At 49.7% G+C, this 15,840-nt stretch overlaps 2 protein-coding genes across 7 annotated transcripts in view; one reads left to right on the forward strand and one right to left on the reverse strand.

The window, feature by feature from the left end:
* SHC2 (SHC adaptor protein 2) overlaps positions 1 to 15,840 on the forward strand; it is a 708,489-nt gene that overhangs the window by 92,120 nt on the left and 600,529 nt on the right. The gene's annotated exons all lie outside the window — the stretch shown is intronic.
* The window catches only part of LOC138569766 (uncharacterized), a 79,712-nt gene that overhangs the window by 60,568 nt on the left and 3,304 nt on the right, over positions 1 to 15,840 (reverse strand). The window contains exon 2 of one of the 5 annotated variants that reach the window (XM_069648044.1): positions 12,658 to 14,855. The exons of the other annotated variants lie outside the window; for them this stretch is intronic. Coding sequence (XP_069504145.1) covers positions 14,119 to 14,855 — 737 coding nt within the window. The 3' untranslated portion in view covers positions 12,658 to 14,118. Of the gene's footprint in view, positions 1 to 12,657; positions 14,856 to 15,840 lie in introns of those variants that run through there. 5 annotated transcript variants of the gene reach the window in all.

Here is a 15,840-nt window from a genome sequence, read left to right on the forward strand (position 1 = left end):
ACTGAGAACTGAAACAAATTGGGGACTAAAAGTGAACTTTGAGCCCTCCTTGGTCGTCCCAAGCCGTCTGATCCCTGTTATCTGGCGGCGACGCTCCGAAACTCTGCCTCGGTCGCCGCCTGTTCTTGCCTTCTCTGTCCCTTTCTTACCCTCCGTTCCTCTGCCTTTGTCTCCCTATCCTGCTCCGCCCCGCCCCGCTCCCACCCTTCCCTCCCGGTCCTTCGCCCTCCCCTCCTTCCTCCCTCTTCCTCCCCCGTCCCCTCTCCATCCTCCACCTGAGATGGAGGAAGATCCGGATCAGTGTCTACTAAGGAGCCACACGAAAAGGACCCCACTTACCTCGAGTCAGCCTGCATCTCTCAACTACAAGGTCTTCTCAGTTAAAAGCCACAGACTTCTCCCAGGCCAACGACAAGGTCCGGCAGCATCTCCCGGTGATGGCCGCCCCCTCACCGCTTCGGCGAGTGACCCATCCTGTGCGGGAGCTGGAGGGCCCCTGCCAGGGGGTCTGAGGGTGGCCACATCGGCGACGGCAGCCGCGCACGACGCTTATCTTCCCACGTCCCCGGCTATCACCCCTGAGCCGGCGGCCACCTCTGATGAGTCCAACACCCAAGTAGGAATGGGCGGATTTGCACCGGCCCTGCTTTCTCCGGAGGCCTTGAGCTCCGCCCAGCCTAACACCAATCTACTTGTCCTGGAACAACACCGCAATTGGCAGAAGAGCCCGGCCCACCAGACCACCACGGCCCTGATTCACCCGGCTCTGGAGGACCAACTGGGCAGACCCGGCCCGGTCGGTGCAGCTCACTCACGGAACCTCTCTACACCGGTGCAACTGACGAGGCCACCTTCTACCCGACACCCAGCTTACCCGCGTCGCCTTTGATGGTAGAGGCCACAGCGCCTCCCTCAGACTTAGATGGAACCCTGGAAAACAGGGCATGTGCTGTCACGCCCTCAGATATCCATAACCAACCTTCGCCTACGAATCCCCTGCAAGAGGAGAGTCGTGATTCAGATTCCGACAACTCCTCTGCTACATCGGATAATTTCAGTTGCAAACTTTCCTCTAACCAAAACAAAAAAAGACCAATATACAGGAAAAAAGGCAAACTGGCACTTAAGCCCACGGCTGCAGCAGCCACAAACACCAAAGTGGCTGTCTCTACAAAAAAACAGCAAAACCCAGCGGCTATCCTTCCAAAAACTAACAGTCAGATTAAAAAGGTCGCCCCACAAGGCCAAAGAAAGAAGGGCTATGTAAAACTTGCCCTCTCCACCCCACTTTTGTCAACTGCATTGATGAACTTTTTTAAGACACAAGGCAAAAGAAAATTATCCAATGAGTCTGAACTTTCAGACGCGGAAATCCTGGAAGCTCTTGATGAGACCCCCCCAGCGCCTAAATCCAGAAAAACTACGGGTGCTATCGGGGCTCAACTACCCTCAGTCGGGCAAGCTCCGCCACTGATCACTCCCCTCCTCGGACTCTCACCGGACGCGCCAGCCCCGACCCAATCGGGCTCTGGTAGCCCGCCTAACAACATTCCAACTTCACCTTCAGACTCTCAGGCGAAGTCCCCACCACCACCCACCCCCGAGCGGGTGGTCTCCTCAACTGCTGATCCAATTAACACCACTCGACCGCCACATCAGGGTCTTTCGGACATTCTCGACCTACTGCAACCAATAGCGGGGCCACAAAGAGAAATGCCCCCCCATCCGCGGGTAAAGACCCACTTAACTCCTTCCATGCTCGCGGCAAACCAGCAAGTCCCCGCATCCCAGTCCTCATGTTGGGACGATCTCAATTCCCAAACGAGAGTAGCAGCACCAAGGCCTCCCACCTCGCTTGACATTGGAGGCTCCAACCCCACGCGCAGGCATTCATTGGCGAACCCTTCATCTCTAGGACCAAGAGATACGCCACTGAAGAGTGGAAGAAGATGGGACTTCCCCTCACCTCCCCACAAAGAGTCCCCTAACAATAGAAAGGACCTGACCACAATCATGTCAGCCCTAACCATCGCTATGGCCCCATTCTGCAAACTTTATGAAACGCTAAGTGACTTCTCAAAGGACAACACGGCCATTTTAGCGAACATACAGTCAAAGCTTACCTTCTTAGAAGGATATAGAACAGCCATCGACCTGAAGTATGACCTTCCGCACACAGCAAGACAGGAGGCAGTCTTTGCGTCGGCCACGGCTGCGGCTCCCTCTTTTTCTAAAAAAGGTCTTCATCAGACACATCAACGCACAAGTCAACTCAGACCTCCCAGCTCAAAAACCTTAACGAATTTGCCACAATATTCGCAAATAAGCCACAACCATCACCAAGTGTAAACATGACTACATGCAAGAAAGTTCTAAAACTAGCTACGAATGATCAACCACCCGACTCAGGTCGCCAATCAACCCAACGCAAGCTTGAATCTGGGGTACTGACGCCTAACCATTACACCGCTCTCGGACCTGCAGCCCAGGGTCCCATTCGAGCAGGCTCCGTGACGGACCTGACCAAGTCCCCCATCTTAATAGAAGAATGCCTAAACTCAAGTCTCATACTGTCTGCGTCGCCTAATAATGCTCAAGTATCGCCTGAGAAAGGTCCCTCTAAAGGCAATCCCCCACCAACATCTCCTTCTACCTCCAACTCAAACCTACAGCGGACCCTCTACTCCAGTCATTGGTGGCCCTGAGTCCTCACAAGTCCATCCAGGGCCTTCGCAATAACGACCCTCCAAGACCTGTGCCTGGCCTACAAAGGAGACCAAGAACCAGATCAACGAGATCTCCTACGCCAGGGGCACGCACAATCCGACACCAAACAGAAAAACACTCTGACCACACGAGGGACAACCCCACCCGTATTTTCAAAATAGAGCAAATTTCCAGCAAAGACAAATATGTCATCTTGAACAGAAGAACTGTGCTAAAGATAACATCGTCTCTACCCTCCCTAAAGAACCTAAATTCGACAGATTTTAAGTGGGTCGAGCCTTACCACAGAGATAACAAGGCTAAAGCCTACCTTCACATCTACTCCTGCGCAATACAAGACATATGTCGTCAAGCCGGTGAAGACTTAAAAGCACAAGGCTTGCTGCTTTCTGAACTAACAACTCTGGATCTCAAGAACCCCATCAGGGAAACATATCCTAAAAAAGGAAGAATCAGCGACCACAGCCCATCTCAACGACATGCCGATCGAAGAAATGAACTGAAATCTTACTTTACAGCTCCATCCAGGACTCCGAAAACGCGCCCAGCCTCTCCTGCCCGCCCACCACGCCCAGCACGTGACTATTCTGATCTGAATCGAACATCACTGAAAATTCACCATCCTAGCAATGGCAGACAAGAAACATCTAAGAATCGCCCGCCCCATTCTCAAATCCACAGATTCCGTCCGGATCAAAGAAAGCAAAGCTGGAGAGATCAGTCCCCGCGAAGAGACCCGCTCAACTATAGATCCCGGGCACAATCGAAATCATCCCCGCCGATCGCCATCAAAAACTCGACAACTCCATCCGGCCCATGGGAATGGATAAAGGGTGCCCTATCCTCAAATCACCTTAGATAGCAACTACCAAAAGAAGCCGACACTCAATTTCATCAAAAGTCCTTATCGTTGGCCTCTTGGAACACTAGAGGACACACCCATCTAACTGATCACAATACCGTCGACCTGGGTCAATTTGACATATTTTGTCTCCAGGAAACATGGCTCCAGGAAAAACCGTCAATGGACGGATACGACATCGTGATCTCGCCAGCTGTCAAAGGTCTCCTAGGATGCCCCTCAGCAGGCCTTCTGATTGGAATTCGGTCAGATCAAAACTTAAAACTCATCAAAACAATGGCAAGATCCTATGAGGTGTTGGCGGTTTTAATTGAATGGAACCCTGCGCCTGAATTCCCGAAACAACATGCAAAGCAGTCTTCAGCACTACCACTCGCTTTGATCACTACTTATTGGAATCCTCAAAGGTCATCCACACTACTCTTCTGTCAAACTATGGCTGAGGCAATCGACGAGATTCTTACTGAATGGAACACTCCTTTTCTACTTATCTGCGGGGACCTCAACGCAAAATGCACACAACCGCAAAACATCCCCTTAAATCCCACCGTCACCACAGCAGCGGAGCTCAGGGTCAAGCTTGGATGACCCTTAATGACATCCAGGAACCTGCACAATGCCGCCTGGATTCTGGAAGGGCAGTCCCACCTACCGACCTGGGAGAGAGGCCGGTCTTCAGCTACTCTAGACTACATCTTCGCCTCCCCAGCACTGTGTGCAGTAATCCAAGATTTTCATGTAGTCAAAACTCTACCAAGCAACCACAATATGTTAACTGTATCATGGCCCTCTACCGGCCGCATTCCATCTCGCTACCCTGCATCGGTCGAAACGAATTCCCAACAAACGCGCCTTCGTTTGACATCGGCCAACATCAGACTGATCACTCAACAGTACGTCTCGGAAATTGAGTCGGAACTGGTTCTTGATCCACCACCAAGGCCGAACTACCTGCCTATGCTTCTCAAGTACAAGCACCACGCGACACCTGGTCTGGCAACCCCAAAAGCCTACAATCACCAGTATGACAAACAAATAGCATTGAAAAAAAAGCATTGAGACAGCTCAGAAGACGCGCTAAGGCTGACAATACCATTGCTGCATGGGACTGCTGGAAAGATGAAAACAAAATCTACAAATCATGGATCAGAGCGCGCCGAGCCATTTTATACCAACATGACGCTGAATCAATGATGAGCGTCTTAACGACAAAGAAAACAGCGGACTTCTGGTCCCTGATAAACGCCTCTCAAGGAATCACAGCCTCAAGCATGATTAACTCAGTCCCGGAACAAGTCTGGGTCACTTTTTTCACTGATCTCTTCGCCAGTCCGATCCCTGCAACAAATACGTCTTTCGATACCACTGCTGCCCCTTGGATTAACTTGTCAGCCCCAGCGGACATAAGTGCAGCTATTCAAAAACTAAAAGCGTCAAGAGCCCCAGGCCCAGACGGCCTGACGAATATAGACTTAAAGAAACATCTCACTGAATGGGCAACCTTCATCAGCATTCTGTTTGACCATTGCAGAACCACCAGAAAGATTCCATCATCGTGGTGCAAAGCAACCATCATTCCAATTTTCAAACAAGGAAGCAGGGAAGCGCCCGCAAACTATCGTCCAATCGCCTTACTGGACATCATGGGCAAACTTTTTGCGACTCTTCTCTTGGACCACTTCAACCGATGGGCGAAATCGGCCCCTTGCAGTGACCCATTCCAACTAGGCTTCGAGAAAAATGGTGGTACTGCACTGAACATCCTCATACTTACCATCTTGAAAGCCAAAATAAAACAAGGGTCCCCCACAGTCTACGTGGCATTTATTGACTTCTCACAGGCCTTCGACAAAGTCGGGAGCTCAAGACTGTGGAGAAAGCTGGAAAATTGGAATTGCCCGAACGATGTCCTACAACCAATAATAGCCCTTCACACCAACACTACACTCAACGTCCGGCTGAACAGACAAGGAGCACTGTCCAAAGAAATCCAAGCACACAGAGGAGTAAAGCAAGGCTGCCCCCTAGCCCCGGCGCACTTCGTGGCTTTTTTGGGGGACTACAAAGACTCGGAAGCCCAGGTCCGAAGCTTTCTGCCGAAGTTTGGCAACTGCACCCTCTCCCGTCTTCTCTACGCTGACGACTTGATTTTGTTTGACTAAACCCCGATCGGCCTCCAGCGGCAGCTGGATAACCTGGCAGTCTATATGAACACCAACAACCTCCAGATCAATCAGACAAAAACGAAAATCATGATCCTCTCTAGATCGGGCCGCTTCCAGAAAAAAACCCGATCTTGGTCAGTGTGTAAAACCAATATCGAAGTGGTCCCGCACTTCAAATATCTAGGAGTGATCATTGACGGGACTTCGCAGGAACTTAAAATGCAACAATGTCTGTGGGCCAAAACCAAACAACTGACTTCCCAACTAAGAGCGATTGATAGAAAGTATGGCAAATTTTCGCTAGCGCCGGCCATTAATTTCTATAAAGGAAAAATGGTTCCGGCCCTGACTTACGGCATGGACGCCATGTTCACTGTACCGTCCAAACTATGGAGGACACTGGAGGGCTACATCTGGAAATCCCTCCTAGGCCTACCCACCGCCATTCCAATCGAAGCCATCAGAAGAGACCTGGGCCTTCTACCATTAAGTGCCACCGTCAGCGGGTCCTCACTTGCCCTCTTCAGGAAGACTCTTATCAAAGACGGCTTGCCAATTCTCAACATCATTGGACAGGAACTCAAATCAATGAACTGTAAGGCTGTTCAAAAATGGATACACCTCCAAAAAAACAAACTGGAGGACCTGCAATGTACACTAAACAACCTGATCACGAACCCGCAAAGAGTCAGTGAAAAACTGAAATCGCAAGACTGGATCAACACTATCGACAAAGCGGTAGCAACCAAGTTCCTAAACCATCTTCCACCAATTTACAATAAATTGAAACTCCCCATGGCGTACTGTCTGAGATTCCCGGATAAAAAGCTACGCTCTACATTTCTAAGAGCACGCTTAAACTTGCTCCACACTCGAGAAATGTTAGTGATGAGAAGGCTGTCCACCGTCACCACAATTCCGGACTCTACTGAGACCATTCGCCACCTTCTCCTAAACTGCCCCGCTTTAACTCAAGTTCGTACAGCTTTTCTCACTCCCCTATGGCTCGACTCGGTACTGATCGATGAGCAAACATGGTGGTACAGTTTGATATCTGGCGAAAAATCCAGCTGGGCTGCCGTCACGGCCAAAATAATGGAAGCTGCCTTCATCAAAATCAACGCTGCTACCTAGACGTCTCTCTGGCCATTGAACTTCAGTGCCCAGGCACCCAGCAACTGATGACCGTGCCATAGACAAACTTTGAGATAGCTATTGCACTCGACACGCCTTGACTCAGGCTCTACAAATTTTAAGCTGTCCTCACTTCAAAGGACGCATCCTTGTAAAAATCACTCCCTGTGATTATACACAAGTAAATAAAAATAAAAAATAAAAAATGCCCACTGCCATTCCACATCCCCTCTGCTCAGGGGAGTTGCTAGGTCTGGAAAAGACCCGGGGCTATGCTGATGTCGGAACTGCTGAGACTGGGGGCTAACTAGCCTTTTGGCTGTAGGTCCTGAGATTATATCCGAGGCTACAACCAAAAGATCAGGGGCTATAGCCCCCATAGCCCCCCCTAGCAACACCCCTGCCTCTGCTGGTTGGCAGCTCAGAGGGCGCATGTTACAGGTCCTATGCACTATATGCTGTGCCACATATATTATGCAGTGCTATTTATTTTCAAATGTCTTTATTGTTATTAATAAGCAGCAATTGGTTTGTAGCAGATGCCAAGGATACAATGAAGGTACAGCATAGGATAACGCAGAGAGCAGTTACAATAGTGTAAAGCACGACAGATTAACATAAACAGAACAACAGAAAGAAAAATAACTCCCCAAGCATGTCAACTCGGCTCTGATAAAAGGTAAGTAAAATTGGTCATTACAATGATAGCGGGGCAGCATCTTGCACATCATAAGGTGGGCAACTGGATGACAAAGGTACCTTATGCAGTGCTATGCTGCCCCTTCCAATATATGCACAGTGGGCTCTTCTGTACCCTATGTGCTGCTTGTGCTGCTCCAGGTGCCCTGTGCTACTATAGTTGCCCTTTTCTGGCTTATGCAACCTGTGCAGTTCCATGTGCCGCTCTGTGTTCCCTGTGCTCTGTATGTGTCTTACGCTGATGTATGTTTTTTGTTCCACTACATGTTCCCGGAGCTGTTCTACATGCCCTGTGCGACTCTGTGCTTCCTGCACTGGTGTATATGCCCCCTACCACTCCATAAGCCTTGTTCTGCGCAGTATGTTTTGTGCTGCTCTGTGTCCCTTGTTACACTCTACAGGTACCCTATGATCTGTCAGGAGCCCTACATGCGATGCACAGAAGAATCGGCTACGGAAGATTATTGGTAACAGTGAGTAATAATTTGGTGAAATTAACCCAGTAAAGGGGAATCAAGTCTCTGTCACTGGGCGTGATGCTTTCTCACCTCTCAGTGGCTTTATGGGTTTCCCAGGGATACACAATCCCTTGCACTGTGGATTTCTCAGGGGTTCCTGAAACCGTCTTCTGACGTTTCTCCATTAAATTAGTCTTTTATCAGCAGGACCGTCCCTCCAATCAACTGGTGGTAGAGCAGGATCATCCTTGTTGGTGAGAAGATGACCCAGGAGTTAGGACCAGCAGCCCTTAGTGTGACGAATCAACTTCCGGGGCACCAGTGGTCCAGGATAGAATATCGGTTTCTAAACCATTAATCAGCCCCACAAATGTAGTACAACAGAAGGGATCCGAACAGATTGTAATACAAGTGAATTATAAGACCTCCTTGTCCAATTGTTGGTAACAGGGACGGAACGGCAGGCTTATCTCCACAAGATTGTGGATCGTTGGTTAGTTTCAATTCAGCCAAAATACAATTATTACCCAATGATAAAAGGGACTGTCCAGTCAAGGTTGTATAAAAATCTCTACTTTATTATTACTACAACAGACAGTTCTAGCACACTACAATTACAACCCACACTGTAAAGGAACACAGAGGACAGACATTTTCACAAAGGAAAGGATGCACTCCGGATACTGACAGGAGGGTAGTTGGTAAAGCAATCAGTCTTTCTTTTCAAGGTTATTTGGTTTCAAAGGGGCAAATGGTCATAACTGTCTCTAGGGGCCTTCAGAGAAGGCCCCCCTGGTCAGAACCACAATGTACCTGATGCTGAAGAAGTTCTTGGTGCTCGAGAGCATTGAGGCAGTTCCAGGGCACTTTTCAGCCTGTGAGACAGAGTTAGTGGTGAGAGACAGCTGCGGGTACCCGGCTGCAGGCAGTTCGGCAAGCGAGACTAGATGGAGGTCTGCAGGCTGTCCGGTGCGGTGGCTCGGGGCCAAGAATCGTTGTCTCTGTGCTGGTTGGCGGATCTGGAATGCTGGACGAGGCATCTCGAACCACAGTCAGCGGTGCAGCCAATGGGATTCCAGGACTCGACTGTCTCGAAATTGTCCTTAAAAGATGGAGGCTGGATGATGCTTGTGTGGCACTCCTCTTAGCTTCTTCACAGGGCTCGTGTCCTTTCAAGGCAGATGGTCCAAAGCTCAGGAGGGTGTTAGCAGGCAACGGCCTTGTCCTTTGTCCAGAGACTCTCTGGCACTTCCCACCTAGGAAGCTTGCTGTCAGAACCTAGCAGGGCACGCTGTGCGCTGGCTGGGTACCAGTTCTGGAGCTGCTGGAAGGGTCCTCTGAGTCTGTTATCTCCCTCTGTTCCCTGGGAGATGTTTAGGGGAGGGATCTTGCTTCCCTCTTGGAACTCCTGGCCTTCCTTCACTGGCGGAAGATGTAAGGTATACTGTACCATCAGCTCGGGTCCAAATTAGTCCTTCTTCTTACTCCTTGCAAAGTCTTCAGATGATCTGCTAAGTGAGAGGTTCAGCCCTCTTATAAAAGCCAAATGAGCCCCAGCGATTGGTGTAGGCCAAGCCGCCGTTAATGAACCAATCCTGCGTCTCCACCAACAACCTTCTGTTATGCATTAGACCAGAGCGCTATGCAACAGGACAGACAAGGGGGTGACAACATATACCTAATTCCCACCCATCTTCCTGTCTGTTGTAGATCAAAGGAAGAAGGCGCTTGTAGGCTGTGACTTCCCAGAGTACAGGTGACTATGTGTTTGCTACGGGAAGCAGATGAAATGGGTGCAGAATGGCCGAAACGTATTTCTAGGAGGTTGGCCTCCCATCATTCATTTTAATTTATCAAAAAAATCAAAAAAGCAGAGGCGAGTGCACTCTCCCTGTGCGGTAGGTCGCATTCCTCACACTTGGCATCTTGCCTCTCTTCAGGGTCGGTGTTCCTCAAGACTCAATGTCTCCCCAGTGTTGTTCTGACTACTCCCTCCTGGCCTGGGACTCATTTCTCCTCCCGCCTCCTCAGCCTGCTTTGGGGCATTCGGCCTCCACGTGCCTTACTGGCCTTACTGGCTGGGGTCTGCTCTCCTTCTCCTCAGCTTCTCTCACTGCTGCCTCTTCTCTTCAGTTACCACCTTCTTCTCTGTTGTCTTCCTCTTCACCTCCAAAACCTCCTTATCCCTCCTCAAATCTCTTTCCAGCGCTCTCCAACCACCTACCACAACCTTTTCCAACAACCCACCCCGAGCAAGGGACTACAAACATTGCATCCCGGCCTGAGAACCCCTCACAGGGGAGCCATGCTTCTGTAGCTTTGTTTCCCAATGAGCTCTCCACATGCTGAAGGTCATGAACTTGCAGCATTATGTACATGGAGCCGCAGAGTGCACAGCAGGGTCAGCAAACGCCGAGAAATGGCTTCTTGAATGCATCGTATGAATCTGTAACTGTTTTTAAATAAACGCTGCAATCGTCGCGTGCATGGACATGTTTTCTTTTAAAGGGAAAGCTCTACTTTTCTGTGGTGGGGAGCTCTTCATGCTTGTGGAGCGCCAGTGATGCCCGGCAAGGTCCCACTGGGGCTTTTTAGAGAGTTAAAACGTTTTTAGGGAGGATGGGGTTGGGAGAATATAATGAAGTGTTATTTATATAGCGCTTTCACCAAAGCGCTTTACAAAGAACATATTTGCACGCAATATCACCCATCTGAAGTTGGTACTCATTTATCGACCTCAGAAGGATGAAACAGTGAGTTGGCCTTGCCAGGATTTGAACCTGCAGATCACGTAGCGATCGCATCAGCGAGCGCTCAAGCCGCTAAGCTATCTTACCGGTTATATATACCCAAAAGTCTGGCCTGTGGTGAGGCCTTGTGGCTGTCTGCCATGCTCTGTTAAACCAAGGGTAGGTGAATAGAGGATCCTCCCCAGACCGCCCCCAGGTCATTCCTCTACTGGCTCGGGGAAGCACTTGTCTCCTTGAGTCGCCTGCTTGGTGGTCCCCAGAGCCTGACAGGGGACCCTGTATCAATTCCCTGTGCACTCTATGTGCCCCTTTGCTGGTCACTGTAGCCTGTTTTCTTTTATGTGTCCTGCTCCCTGTGCTTCCATTTTTGATCTGTGCGGGTCCACATGCTCTGTGATGCTTTGTGTCTTATGTTGCCCTATGCTTATTGCGTCACTATATCTGTCGTTCCACATGCTCTGTGATGCTCTGTGTCTTATGCTGCCCTGTGCTTATTGGGCCACTATATCTGCCACTCCAGATGCTCTGTGATGCTTTGTGTCTTATGCTTCCCTATGTTTTTTGGACCACTATATCTGTCGTTCCAATTGATCTGTGATGCGCTGTGTCTTATGCTGCCCTATGAGTATTGGCCCACTATAATCTGTCATTCCACTTACTCTGTGATGGTTTGTGTCTTATGCTGGCCTATGCTTATTGGACCACTGTATCTGTCGTTTCAATTGCTCTGTGATGTTCTGTGTCTTATGCTGCCCTATGCTTTTTGGCCAACTATATCTGTCATTCCCCTGCTCTGTGATGCTTTGTGTCTTATGCTTCCCTATACTTATTGGTCCACAATATCTGTCGTTCCCCGTGCTCTGTGATGCTTTGTGTCTTATCTTTACCTATGCTTATTGGTCCACTATATCTGTCGTTCCCCGTGCTCTGTGATTCTTTGTGTATTATGCCGGCCTATGCTCATTGGCCCACTAAGTCTGAAGTTCCACATGCTCTACCCCATTTTGATTCATCCTGTGCCACTCTATGTGTCACTCTATGTGCCCCTCACATGCACTGTCCTGCACTGCGTGCTGCTTTATGCTACCTATCAACTCTATGTGCACTTTGGCACTCTACATGCCTTTTGCATCTACATGTGCTATGCGCTCCTCTAGGCTCTATGCGCCACTTTACGTGCCTTGTGCCACTCAATGAGACATGCACCGTTGATTGGCAGGTATGGATGGTGTCTAGGCAGGGTGACATTGGTGGGTATTTTCTTTAATTGAACCTGTCACATGGCATAATTGTTATGGCACCATGCTTGTTTGTGATAGTGTGTCAGAAGGTGCACAGCTTACCTATAGTGGACAGTGTAAGGATAGGTAGTGCATACACGTACACAGATGTATCCATGCATGTGGAATTGTGTGGGGAAATGAAGTGCATGCGTTGGCAGTGAATGCGTGTGTGCACCGTGTGCCTGGGTCTATGTATGAGAGGAAAATGCCTGCAACTGTGTGCATGGCGAGCTGCACTGTATGCCCGTGTGGATGTGTGAGGAAGCAACATGCATGAGTGCTGCAGTGTATCAGGTGGAGGGAGACATGCCCGTTTCTGTCCACGAGGAAGCGTGAAGGAAGGTAGAGTGCATGCATGTGGCAATGTGATAACCCCTGCATTTGTCCATTTGGACCCTTAGCCAACCAGCCATCATTTGCTCATTCCTCCGATGCACCTTGTTTTCTTACAAGAAAATTAATTTGGAATGAGACAGTAGTTTCAAAACCCAGGGGGAGGGGAGAAGGTTAGAGGAGGCACCTGCAGCGGTTACCGGGCCGCCTACTCCATTTTCTTTGGTTTAGTCCCGTCGTCAGCTGCATAACCCCATTTGTCCATTTGGACCCTTAGCCAATCAGCCATCATTTGCTCATTCCTGCGATGAATCTTACAAGAAAATTAATTTGGAATGAGTCAGTAGTTTCAAATTGGCAAACTTGGCCGCAGTTTTATTTCCACAACAAAAGAATCACTGCACATATTTCATGAAATCCAGTCTGTAAGTGTGGCGCTTGCTCCATGTCCAAGATCACCTGCTTCCCCCTATACCTTTGTATAGCGTCCATGGTAGGCCCAACTCTCCCAACCCTTTGTGCCTGTGCCTACCCTGCCCATGCAGGTGTCCGTGGGTGGGGAGAGCGCTGTTTCTTTTTGGGGGAAGCTGAGCCCTTGTTACCACCAGACGCCCCTACCGTTAGGGAGGATTTCATTTTACACCCACCCACCCCACGAAAGGAACAGAAGGATGGGTACACCTGGACGTCGCTGTCGCAGGACAGTCAGACTGAGATAGGCTCCCAAGAGGCGCTGGTCCGAGAAGAGCGAAGACCCTTCCGCTTCCTTCTGGCTCACTCAGAGTCTGTCTTTTGTGCTTGGTCGCCCAAACACTGCCAAACCACTAGGTGGGTTACCGCCCACCGTGGCTCCCCTTCTTCCTGTTTCCTTTTACAGCTCCAATAATTTAGTACATATGTTGCAGTAGAAGAGTTCCATCCCCATTGCTGACAGATGCACATCATCTTTTAAAAAATACTCGGGGGGTTTTTACGTTGATCAGGCCATGTCTGATATGTTGGAAGCCTCTGCCCTTGCAGAACTTTGCCATTGCACCATTCAATTTCTTCCTCGATTTTTAAACTGCTGTGTGGTTCTCGGGCCCCTCTCCATTCCGCCCTGGGAATCACCTCTGACCACACGATCTCCGTTTCACCCAGTTGTGCCGATATCTCCTGTAATGAGAGCATCATGTCCCTCAACAAGACCCCCCTCCCTAAACTGGTCAAATCGTTCCCACCCAAGTGGACGACCAGCACATCTGGCCTCTGCTGCTTACCCAGCAATTTCCGCAGCAGCCCCGGCAGCTGTGCCCATTTCATCCCTGGCAACCCATGCCACCAGATCCGGAACTCACCGGCCGTCAGCTCCTCCTGCTGCGGTGTCCAGCTCACCCTGGCCCTTGAAATAAAGGAATGCCCCACTACCCAAACGTTGCACCGCCTCCTTCTTTGCACAGCTGGTAATGAGAAGGAGAGGAGATGGTAAGTTATATTACATTTTTTCCAGTCTGATATACCTTTTGAAACACCGTGAAGACCATCTCCCTAACTTCTTGATGTCATCCCCCCACTGCTGCGGACGTGGCAGCCCCTATCCGAAACGAGTGGGTCCCGAACAGGCCCTCTGTTAACCCCATTTTCGCTAATGCCAGTTCCATCACCTTTTTGAACTGGAAGCAGCTCAAGGCGGACCCGTCCCTATGCAGCAGCAATGGTGCCCTTGCATCAGATGGCTGTCGTTGCTGAAGGAAGTTTGCCAAGGCAGCCACCGGGCACACTAGACTCATGTGAATGGCCTGAAGTGTCAGCGACACCCCCTTCCCTTTCTGGTCGGTCTTTGACCTTCGCACATAAATCACCACCTGAGTGCTGCTTACCTGCACATCCCTTAAATGCAAAAAGCCATTCCCTTTGTCCCATTTGTTCTCGGGCACCAGCTCGCTGACTCTGAGTGATAACCCCTGAGAATGCTACAGTGAAGGCGGCTGTAAATAGCACCCTCTCTGATTCGCAATTGCAGACTGTGTTCAGGCATTTAATCAAACCATTATTATGTATTAGATCAATGGGCCGCCTCTCGTCGGGCTTGGGTACCGCTTGCTTGGCCCATCCTCTCATGGCCATTGTGATGTAATGCTCCTTGGTAGGGTCCTTTTCACCCCTTAGCTTGGCATAATGAGCTATAGCTGCCAAGTGATACATCATCCAGGCTCTGGTTTTCCCCATCCTCCAGCACCAGCCCACAAAGGCCCATACTGCAAACTCTTCCTGACCCTCTGGCTGCACCTCCCACTGAAATGTAATAAAACGCTCCCAACTTGCCTTGTAGCTCTTTGCTGTGCCTGGTGCCAGGGCCGTGTCTATCAAAGATCTCATATCATCCCAATCCTTCCCCACCAATGGTCCTTGAATGGGGCCATCACCATCCTTGCTTCTGGGCAGCTCTCTCGGAACTTCTACCACTGTAAACGAGACAGAGAATCAGCGGCTGTATTTTTGATCCCGGGGAAGTGCCGTGCCCTGCCTCGATGTTTAATGCCAGCAGGCATTTGGTGAGCTCCCCGAGCAACCTCAACACTCTCAAATTACTTGATGACCCTAGATTAATAATCTGAACCACTGCTAAATTGTCTGACCACAAGGATACTTTTTTGTTCTCCCTACAACTTAAATGCTATTATAATGAGGAACATTTCCAACAGCGTGATGTCCTTCGTGATTCCTTTCCTATGCCACTCATCTGGCCATGCTTTGCCGCACCACCTGACCCCTAGGATTGCCCTGAAACCGAGAGACCCCGATGAATCAGTAAATAGTTTGAGCCTCTCACTGCTTGCCCAGTCCTCCCTCCAGATTGAGACCCCATTTGATTCTGACAGAAATGTTTCCCACATCCGGAGGTCCTCTTTTACCTCGGATCCCAACCAGACGTGTTGAGAAGCATGTTGCAGCCCCACTGTCTTCAGTTCTACACTTCTGGCAAACACTTTCCCTGATGGTATTCCTCTCCCCGCAAAATTAAGGTTACCCGCCAGTTACTGTGGCTCCCTCAGGGTTGCTTTGCTCTTCCCCTTCAAACCTTGTATCATGTCTTTCAATTTCTGCACCTTGTCCTGTGGGAGCCTACATTCGCCCTTCACTGAATCGATTTCGATCCCGAAGAATGTCAGCGTGGCGTTTTCCCTGGAGCCAGTGGGACACCCATGTGAGACATCAACCCCTGAAATGCCTCCATGAGTGCTCTGCACTCCTCGGTCCCTTTCTTACCAATAAACAGAAAATCATCAAGATAATGTAACATTCCACCCTCCTTCATTTTTTCTCTCACCGTGAATTCCAAGAAAGTACTGAATGCTTCAAAAATAAGCGCATGAAATGGCACAGCCCATTGGCAAACATTTGTTGTAGAAATAATTCTTGCCCACCTTGAACCCCAGCACATGGTGG

Source organism: Ambystoma mexicanum, chromosome 1p, assembly GCF_040938575.1.
Source record: "Ambystoma mexicanum isolate Mex_15411 chromosome 1p, UKY_AmexF1_1, whole genome shotgun sequence".
NCBI classification, from domain to species: Eukaryota; Metazoa; Chordata; class Amphibia; order Caudata; family Ambystomatidae; genus Ambystoma; species Ambystoma mexicanum.